At 40.3% G+C, this 25,805-nt stretch overlaps 1 protein-coding gene across 1 annotated transcript in view; it reads left to right on the top strand.

Moving 5' to 3' along the window:
* Positions 1-3,282: 3,282 nt before the first annotated feature.
* kdrl (kinase insert domain receptor like) overlaps positions 3,283-25,805 on the top strand; it is a 45,015-nt gene continuing 22,492 nt past the window's right edge. The window contains exons 1-15 of the mRNA XM_067599565.1: positions 3,283-3,831; positions 10,306-10,396; positions 11,522-11,721; positions 13,184-13,311; positions 14,456-14,615; positions 14,746-14,882; positions 14,981-15,152; positions 15,400-15,526; positions 15,709-15,878; positions 17,242-17,398; positions 19,421-19,535; positions 22,163-22,271; positions 23,458-23,742; positions 23,932-24,078; positions 24,819-24,947. Of these exons, the coding sequence (XP_067455666.1) occupies positions 3,768-3,831; positions 10,306-10,396; positions 11,522-11,721; positions 13,184-13,311; positions 14,456-14,615; positions 14,746-14,882; positions 14,981-15,152; positions 15,400-15,526; positions 15,709-15,878; positions 17,242-17,398; positions 19,421-19,535; positions 22,163-22,271; positions 23,458-23,742; positions 23,932-24,078; positions 24,819-24,947 (2,191 nt within the window). The 5' untranslated portion in view covers positions 3,283-3,767. The remainder of the gene's footprint in view (positions 3,832-10,305; positions 10,397-11,521; positions 11,722-13,183; positions 13,312-14,455; positions 14,616-14,745; positions 14,883-14,980; positions 15,153-15,399; positions 15,527-15,708; positions 15,879-17,241; positions 17,399-19,420; positions 19,536-22,162; positions 22,272-23,457; positions 23,743-23,931; positions 24,079-24,818; positions 24,948-25,805) is intronic.

The raw sequence follows: 25,805 nt of genomic DNA, 5'->3' as shown, positions 1-25,805 counted from the left end.
AAGACACTGAAGTTTCCTGTCTAAAAAAGTGGAGTTAAGGTGACTTTTTACATATTAGTTGCAGTGCCAAGCAAACAAAAGCTCAAGGCCTAAGTGTTCATGTCTTATACAGCATCTCTGGCAGAGCAATGTAGGATTTAAGTAGATTTCATTGTACAGCAGGTCTGTGTTTACAACATGTAAAAAATGCACTCCACTATTTTTGGAAACCAATAAGTTACCCAATTTTTACTCAACTGTATGGTTGAGCAATGAACATGGAAACAATGTTTTCTCCAAAATGGTTATATAACCTCTAGAAATGAAACTTGTCAGAGTGTATGACTAGTAACTAACTACATAAACAACACAATAGTAAAGAACTATTGATCACCACTTAAAATATATGTAGTCTTGCTGTAGTGTTGTGACTACATATTCACTATAAAAGCAAGTAGTAGAATCTCTACACAATTACTACTTGAAAGCCTGTGTACTAAAGCAGTGGTGTTTTTGGAAAACTTACTCACTATTACACCAAGTAGCAAAACTCTCTGCTTGTTTACTACTGGAAACACTACTGTTTCGCCACAGGACTCTACTGGTGTACCATGAGTAGTACATAAACTACACATTCACTGCACAATTCCTACATGTCACAACAAAGCTGCTACTAGATGAATAGAGTTTGTGTACTGATTCAGTAGTACTTTTTAATGAGGGATAACAGGTCCATTTAATAAAAGTAACCAGAAAGCTTGGTCAACATGACTAAACCCTGAGATCTTTCCACTTCTAAAACAGCAGAGTAATCAGAGCATGAATGCACATTTACTCTGTGTACTCTACTCTGTGTACTCTGTCTATCTAATCTGAGTGCTCTGTGGTTCAGTTGTTCCTGTTCTAAAACAGGATTGTCAATGGTTCCCTAAACATGACTTCTGCTAACTTGTACATCTGTTGAAATAATATATATTTTTGGATTACATATTGAATTGATTCATTTTTATTCCATATTACCCTTTTCCATATTTTCAACATTATGTTGGACTTTGATTCTTCTTGGTTCCAATGATGGGGACATCAAACACAAAATATTTAACAAAAATCTGTTAATATCTATCAATAGTTCATATCATATGGTTTAGTTCTTAAACTGTAGGCCACCTACTTGCATGTCAAAGTTGATGCATTGTTGGTTTATAGACATCTTTAAGTTTTCCAACCAGAGTGTAGACTCCTGTCCATGATCCGGGCTTTAAAACACACAATTTATTATATTTTTTTTGTTATGCAAGAAATGGTTTTGCTAGTACTGTGGACTATAAATCTTATTTTGACCAGCATTTGCTCCATAAAATTATATTCCTTTCTTCCAAAGCTGCAGTATGAAAGGCATGTGGAGACTGTGGCGTTGTCTCCACTCAAGACTGACTGCAGTCATTTGATCAGCAGGGCAGTCAGTCAGTACCCCTCCCGTCCTCTCCTGAAGAAAGACTTTATTTCTACTGGTTCATTTACCCAAGACTTTACTGTTGGGGCAAAGGGAAGAGTGCATGCTGTGTGTGTGTGTGTAGAACCAGTTAGTCGCCCATTGTGTGTTCTGAACAGCAGAATCTAAAATAAAATGCTTTCAATCCACCCCTCTCAGCTAGCAACTTCCAGCAATTGTTCATCAGGAGACTTATCTGCTGCCCTCTTGGCTCGCTGGGAATGTCTCCTTCACTGAAGACTTGAAAGTGAACACACACTAAGAAAATTGTTGTAGTAGACATGGCGGTTTCTTGCCAAACTCACTTCTTCTTTGTGCATTTAGTAGGCTACTATCACACTCTTCAATTGCATAAGCCTATATCCTCTTTACCGATGTGTCACCGTTCAGACTTTTCAGACTTCATATATCGTCTAGACATTTTATTTGAAAGTATAGTCACTCTCACAAGATGTTGAGTTCATTCCCAAATCCCCAAAGTGAAAATGAAAGTTTTTACGGTTTTTACCAGTGGACTATGAGTGAACAGTGACCACAATCTCATTCAAGTCTAGCAACAAAGTAGTTTTTCAACACAGAAGGAAAAAAAACATGAAAGACAAGATAAACCATGTATCATTTTTAGTGACTTTGTAAGAAAACATTCAATTAAAACATACTGTAAACAGTGAACTACAACACTGATAATGTGTTGGAGATCTTTGAATTCTTCAGCAGTGACTTAAAATCACAGAAACCACACTCCCACAACTCCCACAACTAGTGTTTTTCCTATGTTCTTATCTGTCATATCACTGTTTTCCTGCTGCAGGGATAGAGGAGTTGTTCTCATTGCATTTCACCACTTGTGCTGGACCTCACCCAGGACGCACCACTCCAGATCATGTCCCCAAAATGGTGGCTGTTAAGTCCTGATGTGGGCGGGAAGGTGAGGGCAGGATGTTCTTATTTACAATACCTGCTACTGTGACCTACAGCAGCAAAGTAATTGTTGAAATGATAAAAGAAAACAGTCTGCAGCACATCCACACACTGCAGGGTAGTGCTTGACAAAAGAAGATTATTTACATTGATATAAAAAGCTGGGTATCCTGTTTCTGAAGTTAAAAATAAATCCAGCAAATATTTATTTTAAACACTTACACAGATGGATTCTATCTGATATCACAGTGATTATTTACCTTTTCCTTTTTTCCTCTTTAGACGAGATAACTGCTGTTACCTTTAACCTCAGGTACACAGTGGGGTGATTTTATCAAAGGCAGCATTACACACAAAAGGTCAGTTAAAAAATAACAAAATGTAGGTTAATGATCTAATTTAATCATAATAATACATTTAATGTGTACCACACTTTTCATTCATAGTGAAGCTCAAAGTGCCACAGTATTAATAACACACAACACACAACACACATTAACTTCACATAAATGTGAGCAGAGGTCAATAAGGTTAGACCTATATCACTCATTAATTTTACCATAATTGAAACAATGTTTTGATAAATCCCATTTAGGTTAATTTCAGTTGCCTTTAGAGTGGGATTTTCCACTGGAGATAAGTATAATTAGGGATTTCTATTACATATTTTCATGTCTAATGGTATCACTTTAACAACCCTTTAGTAGTGACTCCTTATGTTCTGACTCTAACAGGACAAAATGTAATAACATGATTACCATGGACAATCATTATTTCTCATATACTGTAGTGATCTCCTTCTCAGTCGCCTGAAGGAAGGAGTTTGTCCCCCCCAAAAAGTGACGTTGCGTCCTTCCTCTGTGTCTCCATAAAACGTGCCTCACGCATGGACTGAGTGTGGCACAGAGGCAAAAGGGAGGAGGAATTGTCTAAGGCGCGCATGAAAGGCAGGGGCTGATTGATCCTGCTTTTTGTGGACTATACCAGTCACCAGTCAAAAACTAATATACGACTCAATTAACATTTTTTTGTACCCCTTCCATTGAATTCCATTCATCTAACTTTTTGGTTTAAGAGCACCTGCCCGGAGGATACAGCGGTACATCCGTCCTCTCATTGCGGGATCGGGAGTTGGACTATCCAGCTGCGCAGGAGAGCTCCCCTGCGAAACGCGTCATGGGATCCGAGAGAATCGCCGCCGCTTTTTGCATGTACACCTGAGGTTTTTGTGGAATTAAAAGGCGCTTTTTCAAAGAACTCATCGATTAACTGCCATAAAGAAGAGATTTTTGTCAGTCACCCGGAATTATAAGCGTCTGCCAGGGACTCTATTACTTTATTTCTCACACACGGTTTGGATTTTGGCAGAGTTGGCATGATGGTCCCATCCGACTGCTTCAAATTGGCTCTCATCTTGTATTGTTCATCACTCACAGAAGGTAAGACGTCATTCATTCTTGTATATCGATCAGGTTTTTACGCGTAGTAGATTTTTTTTTGCACGAAAGACCAGAATTTTAACACCGCATAGATCTATCAATGAATGGATGAGTAATTTTATCGTTTTGACAGACATTTCATGTAACCAACCACCAGTTATTAGAAGGGAAAGTAATGACATTGGCCCCTTTTTAAAAAAATGTAGGCAATAGCCCATTAATAATACTCTTATTCTTCCTATTTTAAATTACCTTGTAACCAAGGCTTAGATTTCTGGGCAGTGTTTGTTTGACCCTAGTGTTACTGGAACACCTGAAATTGTATTAAATATAATAGCTGAATATCCAATTGCATGTTTTAGGAAAATTATGTGTCAACAGGTTAAGTCTGTCATTGTACCTGCAGTTCTCACTTAGGCCGCCAGAGGTAGTCTTGTCCCATTGGAATTGGGTGATTATTAGCAAGTTAATAAAATGTGATGACTCTGACAGGTATATGTAATTGTAACAGATGAGCAGACTTTATATTTTTATGTGAGTGTAACTGAGTTTAATGAAATAATAGTTTGTTTTGGCTTAAGATGCGTTATTTCAGATATTCTAAATCAGCCTCTGTCATATATTATGAGGAAAAATGTTTTGTTCCAGTTATTTTTATCAGTAATTGTTATCAGTGAGTAAAGAGGATTAAACATCTTGAGAAGAGAATGCATGTTTCTTCTGATGGCGCAATCAGCGTCATTGTCTCTGTGTCACTGCACAAAAACAATGTATGAGTATAAAAGGTGGATGTTCCTCCACCTTGTGCCAGGTCTGGTGTGCCACTGAGGTACGCAGAAAGCCTTCCTCACCATTTCCAAATAAACAGCCCATCCAAACAAAGGAAATACTGTTCATATCCACCCCTACCCCCACCACGCACACGCACACACTTTCAGCCTATGTAGCTTTGTCTACAATGTTTTTAAGTAGATTTCCTTCACTGTCCACACACAAAGCGTGGGAAAGACACAAGGAGGAAGCGGACGTAGGGGCAAAAGGCAGCCTGGAATTGTTCTGGCTAGTAAAGGTCACGGAAATGTGACATGCTACCTGAGCAAAGATTTCTTCCCGATTCTCCTTGTGCTAATATTGAGCTATGTCAGACTCCATCGACAAAACAATAGCAGGGAGGAAAGGAGAGCATTGTTTCTGCATAGGAGTCACTGACTGGTAGAGCCATTAGTTATTGATGGTACATCAAGCTGTCTTTATTTATGCTGAAGTGTGTAACAGATTTATTCTGCTAATTAAAGCACAGAACTGTAAGGAAATAATAAATGTAGGATAAGCCACCAAAATTAAGATTCAGATTACATCCTGTCAGTGATGCCGCAGTTACATGATACTAAAGTTATAATTCAGAATTGCACTGATAAGGGCTTTGATCATTTTACTGAGACATATTTTAACAGTCTGCTGTTTTTACATTTTCACTCAAACCTGTTTCACTGTAATTATATTCAGTAGTTAGGAGCAAAAAGCTATCCAGAACATAGTCTGGCCCATCCAGTGATTTGTTAACATTTAACTTGTGTCTGCTTTTTATTCAGAAACGAGCACAGGTCAAGTGCATTGCTTCCGTGGCCTCTTGACATCAGTCTCAACATCACAGCTCAGACTTAGGGAGGGGATTTCTGTGCAGCACTCTGCTCCATTATGCTTTAATTTCAGTTTTCTTTTCTGTTGGTCTGTATATGAGTAAAATATTTTTGCATATCACTTGGGGTGTGATCCATTCATTAATATAGTTTTACTGAACTGTATCTGTGAATTTTATAGATGTTATTCCATATCCAGGTAGTTTACTAGAATAATATCTTGTGTTGCACAAGAATTGTGAGATAAACCCAAAGAAATTCAATATGTAGATTTACATTATTTGAATCAGTGGTGTTTCATGGTTCAGACCAAATTCTGGAAAAACACATGAAGCAAAATGATGATTCAAAGAAGTAACGATTGAAGGGATGATTTGTTTTGAAACTGGAAGCCGCCTTGTTCCTTTTTTTGTAATAAAATTCCCTTTTCTTTTATTCATCATGTTCAGAATTCGTCTTTATCAGATACAATATTCAATACAATATCAGTCAACCATTTGTTTTTTTACAACCAGAACGGTCATTTCTTTTAAAGACGGCTTTCTAGCAGAGGTAGTATCTGTGTATGATTTGTCATTCTTTCTTTTCTCCTTGGACACTTTAAATGGAGTGAAAACTAGGAGTGATGAGAGGTCAGCCAAGTGCAGTGGGGGCTCATCGCTCACTGGCAGTATGTCTGAGTCTATGCAGGCAGCACAAGAAAAAACATGTTCACACACACTCACCTGGATTGGCAGACTTACCAGCAGAGCAGAAAAAGTCTCCTTACACAGGGATATTTAACTGTACAAATTGCTTTGTGTAGCTGTTCTTATAGGATGAAAGAAGAATCTGGTCCATACTAGACATATCCACTCTGAGCCAGCAATATATTTTCTTTAAATCCTGCATGAGATTTCAATTTCAAGGAGCTTCTGTCTGACTACTAGTCTTAATCATATATTATGGAACAGGAATCTTTCAGGTTTACTGTTTAAGAATCTCATGCAGGAGATTCCTGTTTTTGGCTGTGCTCAACTTTATATAACCTAGAATGGCCACCCATCATGGCCAGATGTTCCTTTATTTTGCTTTTTTAAGGGGAGTCTGGGGCATTTTGCCTTCAAACCTCCAAAGGCTAATATACAGCTAATAAAAAAGGCACTCTCTCTAACTGTTGTCTTAACCTTGCAGTTGGCAAAGTGGAGGGGTTTCAGAAGAGCTCTGTGAGAGAGAATGGTCCAAGACACACAGACGATGTAACACAGCTAGAGTAGTAGTAGCTACTCCTTATTTTGGCAGGTGGTCCCAAGTCTTGTCAAAGGTTTCAACTTTGTGTTGTAAATCTGCCACCACTTTTTGGCCTTTTGTGAATTTGTCTCAGAGTGTTAGTCTAAAAAATATCCACCCAAAGGTAACTTACCATGAAATATAATTGGCATTAAACACTTGTGCAGCAGCATACTGTAGCTGCACCTCTACGCCGTGAAGCAATGACACTGTGACAAGGTGTAATTTTTTTTTTTAACTTGCTAAACTCAGATGCAGAGGACATAAAGCATCTACCTTACAGTCCAGTTCCTTAACAGGTAGAAGGGTAATGGCATATCCCTTTTAAAAGATCACTTACAATCACTTACAGTCATCAAGAGATCGTTTAAAAATCTTTGTACTGCAATGCTTCCCAAGGCTCAACAGATCACATGCTATCCCTGTACACTAGGACAGGAAGCTTATCTCAGTAGTTGCCAAAGATTGGCAACCATTCGCTACTGTTTCACTCCTGTCGCCATGGTCACATTCTAGTGAAGATGACTCACCACCAATGACCCTGCACTCTTTTGTTAAACACTTACTCTCCAGCCATTCTGTCTTTTGTTGTCACCGCACTATACGGAATAAAGTGGCATGGTTAAACAGGGGAGTCATCATGCTGTATTGTTACTTTTACCTTGAAAATGCCAAAAAAAGATCTTCTGCGCCTAACTCTCAAGACAGTCACGTTGTTTCATGATAGGACAGGAAGTATGGGGACATGAAGTGTACCCTTTGAAAAAGAGATGGGAATTCCGCACATTATTCCCTTCACTTGAAGGGTTGTGATTTGGGGTTTCCTGTCCAATTGACTGGCAGTACAGTCATCTCTTACAGTAATGGTGGTTTTTATTACGCAGCATCAACCATGAGATACTGGTCAAATGCTGCAACAGTATGGCTGGTGACATCTTGCCAACAGTTTATGCCAACTCATAACATCCTTCCCTGTCACGTTCTCTCTCAGCTTCTTGTCTTTTACATATCATTCACCTCTGTAATAGCTTCTTTTATCCTCAACCTGCAGATCTGTAATGCTGTAATTGTAATGCTGATTCGATGCAGTGGTTGTACCAAAACAGATGGCTGAAAATCAATCCACCATTGGTAGAAATTACATACTACAAATGCTATTTATTGTACATACAAAATAGATATAAAAAATAGCCAAAAAAAACAACAAAATTTTCATTAGCCTATAGCCTTAAAAACATTTGATGAAAGGTAAGAAATTAGGTTAGTCTAGGGTCAACAATTTCAGTTGCATTGCTGAACTTCTCACTGTCTCCAGCTTGGATTAATGAAAAACTTTTGTCATTGTTTGGCTCTTTCTGGCTAAATATTTAAATTGCATCTCGGCCACAAGTATTTCAGAATAGTGTAGAGTAGATCTTGGAATCCAACACTGTTTAAATTTTAAGTCTATTTCCTAACAGGTAGTGAACCTACCACAAATATTTTCCAAACACTATGTCCTGTGCCACTTCCCTCGCTCAATGCTAAGTGAGGACAAGGACATACAAATGTAATTCAGGTCTAATCTTAGTTAAGTTGGCCCTTTGTCAGTAATCTGTTTGATGCTGTGTGACTGGCTCAAAGCCCCCATCATCATTTGACTGAGAAACTGAACCAGGAGTCAGTCGTCTCTCTCTCCCCCCCTCACTGTTTGTTCCATGCCTGTCCTCTTCTTAATGGCTCCTAATGAGAACCAGCTTCAGGGCTCTTTGAACACAATAAGCACAATTTCTGGCATTTTTCAGGCAATCTGCTGGAGGAATGCAGCACACAGCTGTTACGGGGGGTTAGGGGTGTCGGGACGCTTGCTGAGGTCAGCGTTGGGCAGGCACTGGGGCAGGTGGGAGTTTTGAGGGTGTGGGTGTAGAGAGACAACCGCGGGATGTTTTTTTTTTTTTTTCTTTTAGTGGGCTGCTGGGGGCCCCTGCTGATTCATCCATCTGTAGTGTGTTACTGAGGAGAATAGGGGAAAATTGGCCAGTTTTAAGAGATGAGCTGCCTGCCAGTGCAATTTGAGGTCAGGATGCTGTTTTTGGTTTTGTTATTGGTTATTATGCAAGCAGATGTCCACATTCATACATGTGTTGCATTGTTATCAGAGCATAAGTCAAACAACTGACACATTGAACATGCAGAAATTAGTCTTGCAAACAGCAAAAGATACATTGTTCTTTTTGCCATTTTGTAATTAACAGGTCCCAGGGTTCAACTTCTGTTTGATTCATTATTACAAAGTACTCATTTCCAGCTATTCAATTACATGAACTTGCAGCCAGTTTTCAGATGTGAGTCAAGACAAACACAAACTTTATGAGAACACTTATGGGAAATTAGTGTCACAGCTAAGGAAAAATCAACAACAGATAATTATTAACTTGTGAATTGTAGATTCTCTCATAGTGTATGATAGTCAGGAACCTTGATTTTGATCTTAATATCCAGCTGAAAGCACGTGGTATCACAGCATGAAAGAGTGAGAGCCACATCCCTTCCCCTCTGTATAACCTTGGACAATAAAACAATGATGTTATAATATTTTGCGAGGAAGTCGGTATTGAGTGCCACTGCCAACACTGGCACTGTCAGCTCATTCTTAGCACAACAGCTGTTCTGAATAATAGACAAATACTAGGCATATGTGTATTTGTGAGTGTGTGCTTTTCTCTGAGTGTATATGTGTGCTTGCAATTGTAAACGCAGGTGTATTTGAGTACTGTATGTGTGTGGGTTTGTGCATGCACATGTGCGTATATGTGTATCCATCAGCTAATTCATGTGTCAGCATGTCAGCCTGGCAGTGAGCTGTTGTGTAACTCTATTGTCTTTCTTTATTCTATGCTACAAATAAAGGTTTCCCTGAAGACTGTCATATTTGGAGGGTCAACTTAATAAACTTGTTTTCTGACCACAATGACAAGCTGTTCAGGGAGCTCAGTGAAAAGAAGGAAATCACATATGGGACTGTGACACCTCCTGGACAGCATGCAGAATCACAGTGTTTCCTATGTTGAACGCTGCAAGAGGGACACATCAACAGATACAGCTGGCTGTACACCAAATAGAGGCCACCTTTGATAATGTAATTTCATTTACAGTGCAAGGTCAACAGTAAATGAAAAATGACTTGTTCCAAAAAAGAGAGGAAGGGAGCAGTTGATTTAGAGGAAACGCATGTGGACATGTTGGAAGACACTCATTGTGGGTTACCTCGGTTCTCCCTGATTCACACACACACACACACACACACACACACACTGCTCATCCCAGACCACAGTCCATTAAACAACCCCAAGTTCTCTCACAGCAGATAATCATTTCCATAGAGGCAGGAGCAGATCAGCACAAAGTGAACCTACAAGCACAAGGGGTGAAGTGATTCATGGGAAGCCTCAACAATGTTTTCCATTCTGTTGTTTACTGCGATAGTGACTGACAAACACCATTAAAGCAATGTAAATGTGCAGGTTTGTTGGGCTTTCATCCTAAGTGCTCATTTTGTGTGTGTGTCTGTGTCTGTATTCAACAGGACATTCAGAGAGAGAGCACTTGCCTAAAATTCTGCCCTCTGAGAATCCCATCATTCTTCATAAGGGGGACAAGCTAAACCTCGAGTGCAGGTATGTTACACATCTACCTGTGTCAATGTCAAGTGAATCAAAACAACACTTAGATACTATGAGTATTAAATGTAACATGTAGCTATTAATGTCAGTTCCTTATCAGTGTGACAAAGGAGGCATGTGTTTTATAGTAGAAATCCACATTTTTTACATCAGTCAAACAAGTTTATGACTCCAGTTTTTCTTGCCCTTTCCTGGTCGGTTATCAGATGTCAGTCAGGAGAAGAGGAGTCCTTCTCTGAGCAGTGATCTGTTTCCTAACTGTCACAATAACCAGAAAGTTTAGAGACTAGTCTCATGCATGGAAGAAAGGCTGAGGGGAAAATAAACAGCTGGGCTTCAGGACACTTGCTGGCTACAATGAAGATGGGACAATCCTTGAGAGGAATCAGTGGTGGTGGTCCACATCATCAGTCTCACGCAATTTCCTTTAGGGATGGTGGGATCCAAAGTGTGCTGCATTCACATTTGTTAAGAATTTAAAGAGCCTTGCATCATTTCGTAGGCCTGCAAGGAATGTTTAGGAACCTCATATCCATCTAATGTAATGCTTCCCTACAAGGCCATTTGCTAAGACGCCTGGCCAAAGCTGTCTTGTTTTCTGTCACTGGATGAGAGCTGGAGGTTTGACCCAAAATTCTGCAGGCAAAGGCAGTGGTATGCAAGACATGTTTGATGTTCCTCTGGGATCTCTTTAATGAGAGTTTTAAAATGGATGCTGTGTGGAAAGAATGTGTTAGCTAAGCCCATCACTCGAGAGAAACATGTTCCCATGTGAAAGTTCAAGTTATCAGATGACTCAAGATTAACTCAAAATAAACGAAAAAATGAAGATCATGCCAAAAACCCCAAGGGGAGAAGCAGCCGTTGCCACCCTGAACTAAAAAGCTCATAAGTTCATTGCCAGCTGTGACACTTGTCCTTAAAATAGATCAAGGTTATACAGCGCTTTGTTTCTGGGGACCAGATCAACAGTCATGTAATGTTGATAGGCCAAATCTCAAAAAACATATTTAATTGACACAAATTAGCTTCAGTCATCGAACCTTAAGCCAGCTGTACTGATTTAAGAGATGTCATCTTCCACTTTATCTCATACTATCCCTTTCTGTCTTCTGTCAGAGGTCATGGCCAACTGACCTGGACATACCCATCCCTTTCATCAGAAGGGATTAAGGAGCAGCGGTGTGAATCCAGACGTCACTCTAATTGCAGCAAACTGACACACACACACTTGACTGCCAATAACACAGGGACGTACAGCTGTAAATACTCCAAAGATGGCCGCAACCACATCACCAAGACCTATATCTATGTCAGAGGTGAGACTTGCAAAACCCTCTTCACATTTGATATTGTTTAAAACTACAGGTCCTTTTTTACCAAACACAGTCAATTAAATAATGGGAATGACAGAGTAGAAATCAGTGCAACATTTGTTACAACACTGTCATTATCCTCTCCAGTCCACTGAATGTTAGTGATTTTCCAGCATGAGAAAAACTGAATGTGATGTTGTTTAGAAATACAAAGAACTGGTCTATAAACTGTAACACAGATAAGAAATTCTTTCATTTTGAATTGAATTGTTTTTCTTCGATCCATGATTTTGCTGTGTTTGTTTTTGTGAAAGTCATATAAGACTGATAAAAGAAAGGTTTTCACAAGATGATTGTTATCTGCTGACGCCAGCAGAAGGGTCTGGTGTTGAACTGAGCAGTACAAGAGCTGGAAGACATACACTTTAGCAAGAAAAAAGCAAGGAAAGACAGAAGAAAAGAAAGAAAAAGACTACAGTTGTATGCACTACAGTGTAACTACAGTTATTCCTTACATGAAGGAAGTTGACTTTAATCTATGGCATTCAGACTGAAGTGTCACAGCTTTCCTTCTCAGAGAGAGAGACAGAGAAAGGAAGTGGTTTCTTTGATACTATGGTTTCTTCTGGAGGTGGAAGGGAGAGCGTGATTGCACGGGAAGCCCTAGTCATTGACTGTGATTTCCTGCTTCAGCTACTGTTTTCCTAAGTCTCCCCTGAAGCGTCACATGGCACCAGTTACAGTTATAGTATTATTCAAATGAAGATTTTGCTAGGCAGCATAAGAAGAGCAAATTTGAGTATTGAGTCAGCCTCAGACCATTTTACTGAGATGTGTATTGTATAATAAGGCGATGTCAGTCTAAGGGTGTGAAATAGTTGTAGACCATGCAGACTAAACTAACTGCTGGATGCACTTTGTTCTTTCTCCTGTTGATCTGTGAATGTGGTTCCCAGTTCGCCGGGCTATCAAGCGGCCTGCTGTGCCTGTGTTTAGTCTAACACCCTCTTTTCAAAGCCCTTCAGCTGTTTATTAGATCATTTTCCATGCTTACTTTTCAAATAATAGTTCTTTTATCACACTGCTACTGCTTGACCTCACACCAATTGCACACTATTTGTGTAGCCCTGAAGTTCCCACAGTAGTCGTGTGATGCCTGGTTACCCAGTAGGAACACACTACTAGACTGATCCCTCTATCTGTGCTCTGCTGCCTTATCCGGTTAGAATGAACTGATCTGAGATTCTTCTCTTTATTTGATCTCTGTATTGGATGCCCTGACCTTGCCCTGGTTCAATTGCACTGCTAAGCACAGTTTCTTCACCCTCCTTTAACAACATTTGTAAATTTGCTACAAAACATGTTTATCCCAAAGGACAAAATGTAAGGGGCCACATCTGTGTTGAAATGCAGTTTCTGTCTGACCTGTATTTTAAATCTCACTTTTTTGTTTTTTGTCCCTCAGATCCCAAGCAACCATTTGTGGAGCCCTATTATTCAACACCTTACGTCGTGGGCATCTACAGACATGAGACCAGCCTCATTATCCCCTGCAAGACGTCTTCTCCTGATACTCATGTAACACTGAAAGCGGTAAGGCCTCACAAAGACAATCTTTGCACCTTCTGCTAATGCTTGTTGTACTGTATAGTATATAGCAATACACTGCATGGGTTCCATAGACCTTGTTGGACATTGACTTTGAAGTAAATCACACAGTACCATTGTATTAATACCACAGCAGGGTATAGTTACTTGTCATCTTTGGAAAAAAATAAAGTGGTTCCTCTCTGTGCTTAAGGCATCTCACTGGTTCTCACACCCTTGTGTGTTAAATCACTCTAGCACATAGAAACAGGCCGGGACAGTGCTTGTCTGAGGGAAGCTCAGGGGCAGCAAAGGGAGTCATTCTGTCTGCATCCTGTAAGAGCAGGAAGGTGCTCCAAGAGTGTTTTTCTTAGAATAGATTCTCAGTCTAAATTTAGTGCCTCTTCTCTTACAAACATCAGGAAATGCAGTACAAAAAACTGTACACACTGTGTCCAGTCACAGGAAACAACAGGTAATTTATCCTGAGGATTATAACATTTGATACCAGAATGTAGCAAAAGATGTCAATGGAGAAGAGCTCCCTCAGTGATATTGTTTGCACAATGCTTTTTCTCTTTCAGTTGAACCTGATTGTGCTCAATAAAATTCAGTTCCTTCAGCAGCATGAAATCCATGTTGACTGGGTTGCCATGCCAATCACAAAGCTGCATGGGTTTGGTTTTGGTCATGTTTTTGGCACTGATATATGACCATGTGACATAGTGCCTACTGTAGACAAGCACATCTGACTCAGATGGCATAGATAGTGGTTGTGTGACCTTCCTGCTATTAGTAAATCTATGGCACTCCTCCTTCCTTCTCCCTTTCCTTCCTTCCCTTCCCTTGCCTCCTCTCCCAGCCCAACTGGCATGAGAACAAACATCGACAGGCACGTACATCCTTTTCCAAGTCCACAATGTTTTGTGCTCCATTGCATAAATGATTGCAGAGGTCACACTCCACAAAACAATAAAGCAAATTAGACCTTAACTCTAACAGATGTATGTCCCCAGCTGAGCCCAGCAGAGCATGAGTTACATGTTAAATGAAGTTGAGAGCATTACACTATGGTTTGTCTGGCTCAGTGATCTTTAATGAACATTGGTACGGGTACTGACAAAATGTCTCTGGCTTTTTTTTATTACAGACTCCATCTTTTTCAGACAAGATTGCTAAGGGAATAAAATGGGATCCAGAGGTTGGGTTCAAGATTCCCTATACTCAGGAGAGTTGGTACAATATGATCTTCTGTGTTACCATGGTCAACGGAAGTGAATTCAAGTCAATGTACATCCCTCAAAGACACAGTGAGTGTGTTGTCTTTCTTGCCGAACCTGCTCATTGAGAAATTAAGACTAGTATTAATAAAGAGGTTTCTGTGTTTCATAAGAATTTCACAGTCTTTATGTGTTCATGTCATGTCATGTCATTTTACAGCTCTTGTTCTTAAGAATGTGAAGATCACCCCAGACCGTGCCAGGGTGCTGGTTGGAGACACCCTCATCCTCAACTGTACTGGGGAGACCACCTATAATGGAAGAATCAACTTCACCTGGGATTTTCCAAGGAAAAAAGTGAGTTCAGGATTTACTGTCGACACTGCACTACCATATGTAAAAGGGACCATCACAGATTGTAACAGTGGAGATTATGGTATTTCTTTTGTCTTCAGGAAAATCGTCATTCTACGAACAAGACCAAGGACAGCCCTGCTCACGCTTTAATGATGAGCAAGGCTTTAGTGTTACCAAACATTACCATGGAGGATAAGGGATGGTACCACTGCAAAGCTGAGATTGAACCCACAAAACACAAGAATGTCTCAGCAAGAGTGCTTGTCTTTGGTGAGTATGCTTTGGGTGGAATAAAAATCAGATAATGTATTTAAAATTGGACTTCCATGAGCTCTTTATTATTATCATCATTTGAAAGTATAAAAGAACAACTTAATTATCACACAAAGAAAGAATTTTTTTACACCAAAATTTCACTCAAATAATCACTGAGGTGATTCTTCAACCATTTGATGGGAACTTTTCTTGTCCTTTTTATATTGGCATGTATTCAAATGTCTTTGATCTTATGTTCCAGAGCATCCATTCCTCAATATCTCCTATAGGCACGAGCTGCCTAGTACGATTATTGTCAAGGAAGGTAAAAAGAGGTTTGTCTTTGATCCCAAGGTCAATGCTCTGCCACAACCAGACATAATAACATGGTAAGTAAATTACAATTTCAAACTGCAGATAATGTATAGTGAATGTTGTGCCTCCATTATAAAGTGCAGCAGGAATTCCTGAATTATAATTTTGTAAGTCAACTGTATTCTTTTGATGATATTGTTTTGTTATTATATCGGTATACTGTTAGTAAAAACTTTCCTGTGCCTATGATTTTTAGGTTTAAAGATGGAGTCCCTATCGAGAAGAATTCCACCTGTTACAAGATATCTAACTTCAACTTGATCATCAAGGATTTGCAGCAAAAACACGCTGGTGTCTTCACCATAAGCCTGGGCAACCAAGCGAAGGGCCTGTACAGGAATCTGAGCTACACTCTGGTAGTGAAAGGTAAGCTGTTGCCATAAACCTGATAATGACTGCTGATCCTAAGGAAATAGAGCAGTGCCTTGGCTGTGGACTGAGGCTGCCTCAGCACTGTAGCTGCTTCAGTCTAGTTCACTGGACGGCAGGTAGCAGCTCTAGTATGAGAGGAATTTGGGGGCTTGTTGATTCCAGGGCTGGATTGACGTAGCAGGGGCAGCTGTTGTTGATTATTGGGGCTCTTTTGAAGGGGCTTGGCGCAGTGTGTAAATTGCCCGGGCTCTATTCTGCACGCAGACTCCAGCCGCTCCAGACCCCCCCTAGTCCACAGCATTTATTTGCATCCTCACCATGTGTATATACAGTGCAGCTCATATAAACAACATGTTCTGTGCAGTATGTATACAGCTTGAGGAAAACAAGGATTGAGCATGTAATGCATTCTCATGATGACTTTGTAAGGAATACTGATAACTGTTAACACCAGAGACTATACATTTTGTGGGGTTTGCTCATGTTCTAGGGTGTTGTGTGGAAACTTGGATGAAGTCTGCTTGCTATAGAGAACCAAGCGGTGTATGTCAGTTACTTCAAGCTTACCATGGTAGGGGGCGTGGGGAGGGGGTTGAGCTATTTTCATTGCATTCTTTGCACATTATCTAGGAATCCCAATAGCGTGCCAAAAAGGGAAAAATCAGACCCCTTCTGGCTTGTATAAGCTTTATTTATGGTCCTTGACTGTCCCACTTCACAACGTTAAATTTATTGGAATGACAAAAAATACACACAGACACAAACAAACAAAATGAAGAGAGATTCCTGGTATCAATTAGGGAACTATTTTAAACTTTGTTCATCAGTTGTTTAGAGCTGTCCCAGTGCTCCAGATTATGAATGTGTTCTACATGATGGTGTGTGTGTGTATGGGGGGGGAGGTGGGGGGTGCACGTTTTGTGGTTTTCCAAGCTTTGTCACTGTGTAACTTGACTATTTCAGCTGTTGGAGAGAGAAAATTTGAGAGAATGGCTTAGTGATATGGAACATCTTCTGAGGTGGCACAAGGCTTTTTGTCTGTTGTTGATTATAGACCACATGGTTGTATCACTGTCTTGGGCATGGGCCACTGCGGGGTCGTTCTTTGACCTACAGCCCCAGGCTAGCCAATCATCCTGCCATTCTTCTTGTACACAGTGTCTAAAGGACAACTGGTGTCAATGGCACCTTTTTCACGGCTATCCATCATGACTGTCATCCCTCATTATAAAGACATTATGAGATTCCACAGTGGGCTGGGTTGGGATGGCGGATGGTTGATCTAACCTGTTGTCTCTCTCTCTCTCTTTGCATGTGTGTGTGTGTTTGTGTGTTTATGTGCACATCTCTCTCACAGTAAAGCCAACTATCTCAGAGGCTGAGCTTGCAACTGTGGATGTGCAGCCCTACATGTTTCACAAACAGCATCAGCTAACCTGCACTGCTTATGGGTTGCCCTTGCCAAACATCACTTGGTTATGGCAACCGTGTTCCTCAGACCCAACGCTTAAAGAGTGAGTCACCATTTTGTTATGTCCCTAGCTTTGAAATGTTTACATTAGACTTTCTTCCTGTATGGTCTGTTAACTTGCTCCAACCTTGAAGAATGAAAAGCCTATCAAAGGTGAAGTCTATCGTAAGTATACATTTTGTGCTAGAAATGACCACATTGCTTATGAATACCCAACATAATCTTATTCAAAAATCAATTATGTGCCACAAGCTGCCATGTAGTGATACTGCATTAACTGTGGTGTTCCTCCCTGTTAACTGTTGTGTGCTCTATGTTCAGTTTTAGCTGCCAGTTTACAGGAGATTTGATTCAGGTTACTCTTACCTTCTTCTCTTTTGTTTACACAATTTGTATATTATCATTCAGTTTGCATATTATCATTCAGGCCGAGCAAAATCGACATGTATTTTTGCATGCAAATGTGTCTACTGCTGTAAATATGACTTCATGTTTTCAAAAAAGTGAACAGCTACATTGGAGGGCAAAAACTTTATTGCTGCCACAGTTGTGGAGTAGTTGTCACAAACTCACACACATACAGCACCAGAGACTTAACAGTAGATAAGTATAGAGTCTAGAGCCACCAGTCCAGCCTGGGGATCCCACTATAAAACTACATTGACTGAATTGACTGTGGCCCAAAATATGGGACATTAATCAAAGAAAAGCAGCCCTTGAGAACTGCCCTCTCGTTTGTGGTCAGTGGCTCTGTATGCTGAAGGGGAAACAGTGGGGAGATATATTAATCTCAGATTCCCCAGGCTGTTACAGAGCCAAACAGAACTTAGTGTATGAGAGACTGTGCATGAATACCGGCCTGGTAATGAACCACAAACAAGATGAACATTCCCTGAGATCCTGGCTCGTCAATGACAGCATGAGACCTGCGAGTCGTAAGATCAGGAAAACAATGGGCCATTACCCTTGGGTTATCAGGCCCCAACACTATTAGCAAAAACAACATTGCGAACTTCTGCACTAGAAAGACTAAATTATGTTACATGTTAGATGCTGTTAATCAACCATGATTTCCATTATTTCATGTATTAAATTGTTTAAAAAAAAAACACTTTATTTTGTCATATTCACGACAAATAATAGCAGAAGGTAAGTTGAGTCAAATGAACTTTTTCTGCAGGCCTAAAGATAATCAGGGCTGGCACCAGGAACAGTGGCTGGGCTGTGGCAGGCAGCTAATGAGAGAGAGGAACAGCTATAGCCCAGTGGGAGGCCAATTGTGCAAAATGTTTGTTTTATACAGCTCTGACCCCGCAAAGTAGCTGTCACTGTAAATTCATCATGTAGCCCTTCAAAAATATATCTCATCTAAATCTTTGGCAGTTTTGTAAAAAAAAGAAAAGAAAAAAAAGGGGGGAAACGCTTGGTCTAGTGAGGGTTTAGAGGTCAGGGAAGCTTGCTACGTTGGATGTGGAATGAGGCTGATAGGAGTGTGGGGTAGAAGTATGGTGGTGTCTCTATCACCAGGTTGAGAAGTTATCAGCTGTCCCTTGTTGACCGCCAAGGTCTTAGGATCAACCTTATCTCCTCTGGCCAGAACGTGGGGGGGTTTCCTGTACAAGGTGACGCACAGCACAGCCCTTCCTGTCGCTGTTGCTGTTTCCTCCTCTGCCTCTCCTCTCATCAGGCTGATTGTTCCCCACCATGGGCGGTGAAGGGTTTGGAGGTGGGAGGCAAATCAAGGCTTACTTTGCCTCTATAACCCAGACAGCCTCGTCTTTACCTGGACTCTACCCAGATCAGTCAAAATGGTCTTTTAAAATACAGAGGATTAAGGCTATCAGTATAAGATAGCAAGTTGTATATTATAATCATATGATCTGGACAGAATGTGTTTTAACATTACATTAACATTCCTAATTAACAAAATATGAAAGACTGCTTTTGTCTACTGCGTTGTCTTATGCATTCTACATGTTCAAAGTCCAACACGTGTACAATTTTTTTGTACATACTGACAACATGACTAGATAGTCAGTTTAATTGCATTGTCTCTGTCCTTCAGTTGCATTTCTTACACCAAGCCAAAGATGGTCAACGTTGAAAACAGAGGAAATTACTCTGACAACTGGATTAAGAGCATAAACGTCAAGCCTGAAGTGGTTCAAGGGAAAAACAAGGTATGTGGTTTACTCTGATGCATAGTGATGTAATGTTTTTTTATGACAACTGGATAAATAAAATGTCTAGAGACCTAACAAATAACTAGGTCAGATTCAAGTAGATATCCCCCATGACCAGGGCTTGAAGGTCTGATTCAACATCTGAAATCCATAAATCTACATCTACAATTTTCCTCCTATTGGCAGCGGTGCAGTACTTCTCTTTACTGAAAATGATGCAGTAGTTTTGACTTATGTAACTGTGACCAAAACCCATAAAAGGCCCTCAGCAGTCCCTTTTAAAGAAATTTTCTTTTGCATTGCTGTACTCAAAAAGAAATTATTTCTTCTTAGATTAAGTAACCAGGAAAATATGGGGAAATTACATGGTTTCATGGATATGATGTGCTAAATCTGAAAAGGAAGATGCTATATTGATAATTACTGTACATTTGTAACAGATTGTGTAGATTAAGGAACTAACATACCAGCATAACTGCATTGGTTTTCCTTTGGTATAAAGGCCTTCCTATAAGGAGAAAGATCTCTACCAGAGCATTCCTGCCCTTTGAGGCCTACATTGGACCCATTACAGAGAGACACAGTTCATTTCCCCCTACTGGAGTGAAACACATCCTCCATATCACATATTTTTCAATATAAAGCAGATCTGTAAATGAAGCAGCTGCAGCTTCATCCTAGGCCATTTTTTATTGTGACATCAGTTAATCAGGCTGTTGTGTCTTGTAAAAAGTATAAAGACTATATGGCTTAAGCATGTGCCAAGACTCTTGAACAGACTTTTATAGATTCAACACTACACCATTACTTGTGTATATTAGCCACTATACAGCTGGAATTGTGCTTTTGTTATGTACCCATATTGCTGTAATTTTCATTATAGAAGTCATTATAGAAGCAAAATTTGATCATGAATTTAAGTAGATAGAGATAGTCTTTGTCACATCTATGAATTTGAGCAGATTTAGTCATTTAAAATATAAAATCTAGTTTTCTGAAAAATCAACGCTAAGGCACTAATGTTTAAATTAATGTTTAAATGACTGTTATTAGAAAATATCAAAAACAATTTTTGTCATGCAAACCCAAAACATGCCACTCAATGGGGAAACTGTAGACAACTCCGCAAATGTCCTGTGGGAGCCTATTACTAAAACTGTTCACCCCAAACATAATTAAGAGCAGGCCTCAGGTCCCTTGCTAGAGTCTGTCTATAGGATTAGGTTAAAGAAACCAATTACAGCAGGCTGGGTCAAATTAGGGCACAAATTCATTGGCATACAAGTTTCCAGCAAGAGAACGAATCAGTGATTGTTCAAACGTCCAAGTCCAAACATTTTTGTTCAGTGCTTTAACCAGTGTTTCTGGTGCTTAACTAGATGATTTATTGACTCCTACTCTCTGATTAAGTATGGAACATAATTCAGAATCCTACTGGTTTTTCGCTCCCCTAGTAATTGTAAATTTGGCCGTTTTCACAGGGCATCAGTTCTAATATGTGTCTGTCATAAATAGGGAGGCACCACTTATTTACAAGTACTTGTGGCCAAATGCAAACCAAATGCTTTATGAGGGTTAGGACTAAGGGTCAATGATAACAAGCAGCGGTTTAAAAGAAGAGGGATTTGTTGGAGGTGAATTCCTCTCTGTCACCCCACATAAATCGTGTTGGCCCGTGAATAAGAACGTAGCCAGGGCCGGGCCTCTGAGCGGCTCCCCAGAAGGCCCAGTAGAGACGGATACTGGCCCGGGTCATAATATAAGGAAAACACAGGGGGAAGACGTGGGCACAGAGGTCACAGTGCGTCTGGTCAGGTCACCTCTCAGGGACTGTGCGCAATCGTTTAAATGACTGTTTTTGAGCTTGGGTTACATCATGGTGAGTAATGGCTGTAACATAATACCAGAAGGCCACTCCATCAGTGTTTTGGTAAATGTCATAGCAGCATGAATTGGGCGATATGATATAACTTTTAACACCTATTCTTTTACTGCGGTGTATATTGTACGATAAGTACAGGGACGTTGAAATTGTTTCATGGCTACAGCTGTGTCTGAGAGTCAGCACAATAGCCTCTACAAGCCCAGGAAGTGTAGCAAGCATACACCCAGACAATACACCCACATCATTCACTCTCTTTGATGTGGCTGAGTGCCCCCAAAAAACAGATGTCACAATGAACACTAAACAGAACCCCACGCAGTCTGGCCCTCACCCAAGTTTCACTTATTATTTTGTCTATTTAAGCCATTAAAATGTACCGGTGCAATGACAACATCGAGTGTGGCATTAGAAGTGCTCTCCAGGAAATCACATAGAACCCCTGCTCCGGATCTATAGTGCAGGTTTGAAGGAGACTCAGAGGGATTTAAAACTCCAGATGTATCCTTTCATTAATGTGACGCACTGGAGAGTATAAAACAGAGCAGGCTTGGTCCAGACCTCTCACCCCCCTGTTAACAGCGACTCACTGCTCTGATTGTGATCAGAACCCCAAAGTTAAATTGCACTGCAAATCACAGGGAGAAATCTGAATTGTGATGTTAAAAATGTGTTGTTCATCTGAACATGTTTTGTTCTTCTTTGAATAATCCGTAATAATTGTCCTACTGATCCCATTTAGACTGTGAGTACCCTGGTGATAGGAGAAGCTTACACGTCAGGAAAGTACTTGTGTGTGGCCCAGAATGAGGATGGCGAGAGCAAAATGACGTTCCCTTTCTACGTTAATGGTAAGTGGGTCACTAGATTACAACATAAAAAGACAGCTGAAATATCAACATTTCAAGTTTAACCGCTCTGCTGAGTTTAATTGTGATTGCAAAGCGTACTATACCGTGCAAAGGATTATTTCAAATGATCTACACATACAGTACACACTGTAATGAATTGCAAGAACAGGGAAGGAATGTACAGATTGTATTGTGCAATAAAGAAACCAAAGGGGGGCATTAATTGAAACCATCTTCCACTGTAGCTGAACGGCTTCAGGGCGGAAGAGAGGCAAACATCTCCTGAGCCATATGGAGTGCTATAATGGCACGCGTTTAAAAACAGCTATGAATAACTGCATTCCTGCTCCAGTGCCAGCAGGTCATTCCTCTTTCTCTGCGAGCCTTCTGCTATGAGAATTTACTTTTTTTTGTGCATCTGAGCATTTCCAAATGTTCCCAAAATGAGTATCCATTGAGACAGTTATGTAATAACAGCAGGGATGAGGTGTCACTGCACAAAAGCACGGTTCACTTTGCAACAAAGTGAATCACATTTCCTTAAAAGTTGAGTGATTCACATCTCTTGGAAAGTTAAGGGGTGAGGGATTGTTTTAGGAGATGGAAGTAGGTGAACCCATAATTGAAGGGATGCCAAGTAGCAAAAATTAGTCTCCCAGAGTGGGAAAGTTCCCAAGAGGAATCCTTCTTTCTTCCAGAGGTGGGGAAGACGGAAGATGATGGAATGCTGCTAAAAAAGAGGACAGAACTGTAATAACAGCTGTCTTCTCTTACGGAACACAGAATGCTTTCCAGCGATCTGAATAAACAAGCACAGTCTGGTTCCCCTGGGGCCCAGACTCAGCTTAACTCCAATTGGATGACTGCAGGAGCGCCATCCGCAATGCTGTCCACCGGCAACGTGCTTCCAATTAACAGTGATGAAACAGGAAATAACTGCAAATTTGACATTCCTGGCCTTGCGACGAGCAGCTTTGTGTCCAAAACTTTTGTCCAAAACAGGTTCTCTGGCCAGAAGGATACGTGTCTCTGTTCATACACGTAAAAACAGATGACTCCTGTAAAATGCTTTTTTATTCAGATTCAGTAACTTTAGTTGACCCCAGCCGTTCGTTTAATATGTCTGGAGCTCTGGATGTTGTGACATGATCCTGATTTAACACATTTCTCTGCCCTCTCACACTAGATCAACATGAGGAAATTGTCATCAAACCTCGGACAGCCATCGAGGGGGTTAACGTCAACTTGACCTGTCGAGCCTCTCGTTACCTCTACACAGACCTACGGTGGTTGGATTCCAGGAATCAAACAGTCACCTCTGGAGTGTCCAGTCTCCAGTTCAGCAACTACTCCATCTTCCTTACTCTTTATCTGCATAATGTGTCCAAAAACAGCAGTACAGGTTACAGGTGCAAGGCATACAAGGTCAACAATAGGGTTGAACTCAAGACTGCTGCACTTACTGTGGATGGTAAGAAAGAGGATATGAGAAGCTTATGATTGCAAAACCACTTGTACTCAAATGATAGCTGCACATGATACTGTACATTAGCACACACAGGAACACAGAAAACAGTCTTGCACCACTTGATAAGTCACTGTTTAAACAAGATTGATTGAGCAATAGTGCCTCTGATTTTTTTTTTCTTTTTCGGTGCAGCAAGAAAACACCCATGGTTGAGTCAAAATCTGACAAATCAGGATGTGAACAGTAGCAGCACCCTGATTCTGACTTGCTTAGCTCTGGGAGTCCCTCATCCAGACATCACATGGTACAAAAATGGCGTTCCAGTGGAAGAAGCCCCAGGTAACTCTGACAATAGTATTGCATGTGCTATGATCATGATATAATATACAATTTTTTTATAATTTTGGCCAGTAGTACAAGAGCAAAAGGAGGGGGTGGAAGAGAAAGAATACATTGTTAATAGTAGACCTAAGTTATCAGCAGGTGGAGCAGGCCAACATCTCAGAGAAAACTGTTCTTCATTGCAAGGCACAGATGCACAAGTAAACCTCAAATATGATTCAAAGTGTAGATGATGTCCCATCCTACACTGAATTTACATTTCCAAGAGACTGAGGTCCCTGTCTGTGGTCCCTTGTACACTTACAGTAACTTGAAGTATAAATATAGTGTGTTTAAATATAGTCAGTTGATTATACTTTTGTATAGTAAAATAATAAGTTGGTTGGTTTCAGTTAATCATATTTATGTTTACATGCACAGAAATAAACTGAGTTTTGCATTTAAAACCAGAGAAAATATTATCTCACGTTAATGGTGTTTGAAGTTTGGATTAATGAAAAAATGTCTATTAAGGAGATCTATTAAGATTACAATGTGCCACCTGATCTGCATAAATATAACTTCAGCTGCTCACATTAACCCACTGCAGTGCAAGCACGTTTGTTTTTAGTCACAAAAGCGCTAGCACCTGATGAAAATGACATTGCACCTGCTTTTGCACTACTGCCAGCCTGCACCTACACAAGTCTTTTTAAAACTTCATGGTACCCTTTTAACTGTGAGGATGTGTGTTGCAGGAATCACACTGGGAAAGAACGGTAACCTGACCATTGACAGGGTGAAGAAAGATGATGAGGGTCTCTACGAGTGTATAGCCAGCAACGATGAGGGTTTCGCGAAAACAAGTGCTGTCGTCACTGTGCTCGGTAAGTCATTCTTAACTGCACCTTGAGATGTTAATTACCTAACCACCAAGCTTTCTGGTCAGTTTGAACTGCTGTGTGCTTCAGTCAGTCTGGCTATAGATCACATTAGATACACTAATCTTCAGAAAAAGCAGCAGAGCAGCAGCATTTACTGCACGTCCAGTCAAAACATCTCAGAGGCCGTCTTCGCAATGTTTTTTGTCGCTACTACCAATAGCTCTGGTCTGACTTCAGTATGAAAAGTCTCCCCTGACAGAAAATCTTGGGCTGCCAGGAATGTCAAGTGAATTCTTCCTTGGGTTTTATGATCAAGGCTCTGGCTGAGAGTCCTTACCTTGAGGACATGACCTCTGTGAAGTGTTAAGAGGTCCACTAATGACTACAAAGAGATTGACTGCTACGACAGCTAAGGGACTGGAAACACACAGTAGATTATTGGCAAAGACCTGTCTGTTAGTGTGTGTGCTTGTGTGTGTCTGTATGCTCCACATATAAATTAAGTTGACATGTAAATGTTGTTATTGTAATGTAGATGAGATATCATGCAACCATGTTTTGTCTATGTGCAGGCACTTAAATAATCCAATAGTTCAAGTCTTATTAAGCCACACTTTGATTTCTCTTGATGTTCAACTTCAGAGTCGTTGTTATTCATTCAATCATCATCATCTGCTTTGGCTGTTTAGTCAAAGATCACATGAAAGCCACAAGAAACTGTATGCAGATTTAAGGGATAAGAGCTTACAGAGTATTGACATGGATGGTTTGAAAAACAGTGTTTTGAAGAAAAACACTATAGGAAAAAGTGTGGTATGCATGTCCCAAACAAACCAGAATAAACATCAAAGCGTGTTTCCA

This window comes from Thunnus thynnus, chromosome 9, assembly GCF_963924715.1.
Source record: "Thunnus thynnus chromosome 9, fThuThy2.1, whole genome shotgun sequence".
NCBI lineage: Eukaryota > Metazoa > Chordata > Actinopteri > Scombriformes > Scombridae > Thunnus > Thunnus thynnus.
The sequence above is the reverse complement of the archived record's forward strand: the minus strand, read 5'-3'. Positions and strand labels throughout refer to the sequence as shown.